This window comes from Triticum dicoccoides, chromosome 6B (assembly GCF_002162155.2).
Source record: "Triticum dicoccoides isolate Atlit2015 ecotype Zavitan chromosome 6B, WEW_v2.0, whole genome shotgun sequence".
In the NCBI taxonomy this organism is placed as follows: domain Eukaryota; kingdom Viridiplantae; phylum Streptophyta; class Magnoliopsida; order Poales; family Poaceae; genus Triticum; species Triticum dicoccoides.
The window spans coordinates 664,835,218-664,838,882 of record NC_041391.1 but is presented as its reverse complement, the minus strand read 5'-3'; the positions used below and the strand labels follow the sequence as shown (position 1 = coordinate 664,838,882).

The 3,665-nt window shown below is 51.2% G+C and overlaps 1 protein-coding gene across 1 annotated transcript; it reads right to left on the bottom strand.

Moving 5' to 3' along the window:
• Nucleotides 1–461: 461 nt before the first annotated feature.
• LOC119321430 lies at nt 462–1,799 on the bottom strand. The gene is made up of 3 exons (XM_037595114.1): nt 1,712–1,799; nt 1,253–1,480; nt 462–1,150 (listed from the first exon to the last, which is right to left on the bottom strand). Exons 1-3 carry the CDS (start codon nt 1,797–1,799, stop codon nt 462–464), a joined length of 1,005 nt encoding a protein of 334 aa, XP_037451011.1.
• Between the last annotated feature and the right edge of the window lie 1,866 nt (nt 1,800–3,665).

Below are 3,665 nucleotides of genomic sequence, written 5' to 3'. Positions count from 1 at the left end.
AATTCCACGGAATAAAAATCTAGCAAAAACGGCAAAGAGAACATTTACACAACAGGAAATAGGACAACAAGACCTCCGGTTAATCAAAACAGGAATACTCCACACAACATAATCTAAAAGACAATAGACAGGTAGTTGGATGCACAAGTTATAGGGGATACACACAAAACGGTTTGACACTTCACATAGGAGATCAAGTACAAAACTACTGAGACACTTCAACAACAAAACTACTGAGCAGCCGATACTAAGTAGTCGAATATTGCACGATGCTAGATCCAGCGGCCGGTCTCCACTTGGCCCCACGCATGCACGGTTCCATTAGCAGGACAGTGCAAAAATCGGCTGCACAACATCGTCTGTTTAGCAGCGCTCCTTCAACAGACAGGAAGGATATGGGAGCAAAGTTTGGTTGGGGTTACCCTCTCTTCTCAGTGTTCCCCGCCACAAATCTCCTAGGTTCAACATTCAAACAAATTTCCCTGTGCTGCGATCGTCCCCTTGTCCGTAGCAACAAGGGACCAAGCAACAGTAATTGATACCTCGGAGCCACCAAGAGCACATTTACCATGGCTCATCCCGCAAGATTTGGGTATGAAACAGACCTGGCAATGTGAAGCGATATCGCCAGATTTGGAGTAGGCGTGTATGAAAACATTTAACTGCCCTTCAATTTCTACTGAAACAACTTGCCACCACATATGTAGGTAACCCCCACAACATTTTTTCAGGCATGCTCCATCTTTTGAATCAAGCAGCACAATTTGGCTAGATGAGGGATTGATAGCGCGAGTGACTCTGCTATCAGTGAACACAAACTTCCTCGACAGTGGAGAGCATGCAAATCGGCCACCGTATTCAAAAGGCCAGGACCCATCATCTTTGACAACCTGGACATCCAAGACAGTGGCCTGAAAGGTTCGTGTAACTGTCTGCACACAAAACTCCAGTGCGCAGAAACAGTTACTGACAGAAAAGGTTGACACAGCAGGTCCATATCCGTCGCCGTAACAGTCTGCAGAGCTGATCAATGCTTTGTCTTGTGACTTGGCCGTACCCGTACCTTTTAGTTTCAGCTGGATTTCAAAATCAACTCTATCCGTAAACACAATTGCACGGGACGGGCCAATCAAGCGCAAATTTCTATCCTGCAAGCATCATCAATTTCATCCCATTGATCAGCGAAAGAGGACACATGTGTGAAATCAAGGTCTCCAAATGAAAACAAAAGATAGTTGTAGCATACATAAATCTTCTTTCAGTTCTTGGGCCTGGCTCCTATTGCAAGAGAAGAGAAGGTTGCGGTTGTGATCCGCGACGTCTCGGGCAGCAACCACGCCATACACAGACAATGGCCACTTGAGGCCACCGGTTATTTCTGCGAGCTTGATGGAGAAGATCTGCAATGTTCGCGTGGCAGACCAAGGACTGCTGTTGAGTCCGGGCGTGTTGTGCGTAAACTGCATGGAACTCAAAGTCGCTGCACGCAGAACCAAAATAAGTGAATCGGGTGTCAGAAATGTTCTAATGAACATGCATGAACAAGCACTAGATGACCACATGCACAAAAAATCAAGTAAATGGACCCCTTCCTTAGTTTCAAGGAAAAAGAGAACCCTTCCCATTTTCTTTATCTTCATTTATACAAGGGTCGACCTGACATGAACCACTATCTAGTTAAACAAGAGAGGTTTGTTAGTTGCTCACTCACTCATGTCTCTGAAGAAGCCGCAGGTTCTGCCCCACGCATATTCCCAGCCGTGAACATATGAAGCGAATCTCTCCGCCTCGTTAGCCATCTCCTTAGCCAATAGTGTGTCCATCTCTTCATGATCAGGACAGCCTTGGACAGAGCATCTGCCAATTGTGCCTGCAGGTTTGAGTATCAACCTGTCCGATTTCACAGCCCAATACGCGTCTGATCTGCGCATGTCCATCTCATCCTTTTCATCGTCGCCGCCGCAATCCAATATGTTGGTGCTGAGATATGCAGGTTGGAGCATTGGCTTGCCTGATTCGATCGTCCTGTCAATGGTGTCCAAACCCATGAACATCACCGACTCGGCCTCCCTCTGTGATCTGAATTCAGACTCACGACCACCACCATCAGACTCCAATCTGTGGGCACGATTGCGTTTCTCTTTGGCCCTGGACCTTAGATGATCCTGAATCTTCTTCTCAAACGACAGCCGGGGGCGCAAGGGCGCAATTTGATCCAGGAGAAACCCTTGGAGAAATCTGTTGCATTGGATTCTATGCGACAATTGTTCATCCTCCAAGCTCTCACCTCTCTCTTCTCGAGTATTCAACCAAAAACTACCACAATTTACGGAAACGTGACAGAAAACTACCACTTTACGATTTTGTCCCGAAAACTACCACTTTTTTATTAATCCGTGACAAAAAACTACCAAGTGTGAAAACTGCTCGCTTTGCCTGGGTTAAACGCGAATCTGACAGCCCGACCCCACACATAAACAGGCTAAAAATGCAACCACGTCCCTAGTTTTTTTCAAAAAAGCAATCGGGTCCTCCGCCTCCTTCTCCTCCTCCGCCTGCGAGGCCGTAAAGTCCGTGCCTGACTCGGATATGCCGTGGAAGTGGAACGCCTCCTCGCCTTCTTCTCCTGCTCCCACGTCCACCGGATCCGCCGCCCCGGCGGCGGCGACCACGTCGTCTCCCGCTCTATCGCCGGCGACCTCGCCATCCGCCTCACCTTCCGCGAGGACGTCCGCTCCCGCTCCCACAGCGGCGAGTCCGGCCTCCAGGTCCACGGCAGCGGCGACCACGCCGTCCGCCTCACCGGCGGCAAGCACGTGCCCTCCCGCTCCCGCGCCGGCGACCTCGCCCTCCGCCTCACCTTCCGCGAGGACGTCCGCTCCATCTCCCACGGCGGCGAGTCCGGCCTCCAGGTCCACGGCAGCGGCGACCACGCCGTCCGCCTCACCGGCGGCAAGCACGTGCCCTCCCGCTCCCGCGCCGGCGACCTCGTCGTGCGCCTCACCGGCGACGAGGAGGAGAAGGAGGCGGAGGACCCGATTGCTTTTTTGAAAAAAACTAGGGACCCGGTTGCATTTTTAGCCTGTTTATGTGTGGGGTCGGGCTGTCAGATTCGCGTTTAATCCAGGCAAAGCGAGCAGTTTTCACACTTGGTAGTTTTTTGTCACGGATTAATAAAAAAGTGATAGTTTTCGGGACAAAATCGTAAAGTGGTAGTTTTCTGTCACGGTTTCCGTGAATTGTGGTAGTTTTTGGTTAAATACTCCTCTCTTCTCTCACCTCGCTCAGTTCTCTCTCCTGCGCTTGCAGATCAGCAAGAACCTTCTCCAGTCCAGACTCAACAACACAGCTTCTGCACTACAGATTTCGCTGGCGGTACATTCCCGGGTCGTTTGGGGACCGAGAAAAGCGCTAGACTGCTGCCCCAGCTTCCAGGATGAGGATCCCCCGCCATCTTGCCGTGATCGAGTTCAGTCCCCCCCTCTCTGGTCTCCACACCCATCAGCCGCTCATCCATCGCCACTCTCGACCCGATCAATCGATGAGCGACGGCAAGCCGGGCTTCTCCTTCCGTTCCGTCGATCGAATAGGCACACCTCAGCCGGCAGCGGCGGCGCCGGCGCCGGCGAGAGGGTATTAGTATGTGTGTTCGGCTTGGTCCTCCC

Bases quoted from the DNA above. Each gene is read 5' to 3' on its own strand.
- LOC119321430 (XM_037595114.1), bottom strand. From the start codon at position 1,799: ATGGCTAACGAGGCGGAGAGATTCGCTTCATATGTTCACGGCTGGGAA. The intron at 1,481-1,711 runs GTGAGTGAGCAA...TTCTGCGTGCAG, and splicing joins CGGCTTCTTCAGAGACATGA to CGACTTTGAGTTCCATGCAG. The intron at 1,151-1,252 runs ATTTATGTATGC...GATGATGCTTGC, and splicing joins GGCCCAAGAACTGAAAGAAG to AGGATAGAAATTTGCGCTTG.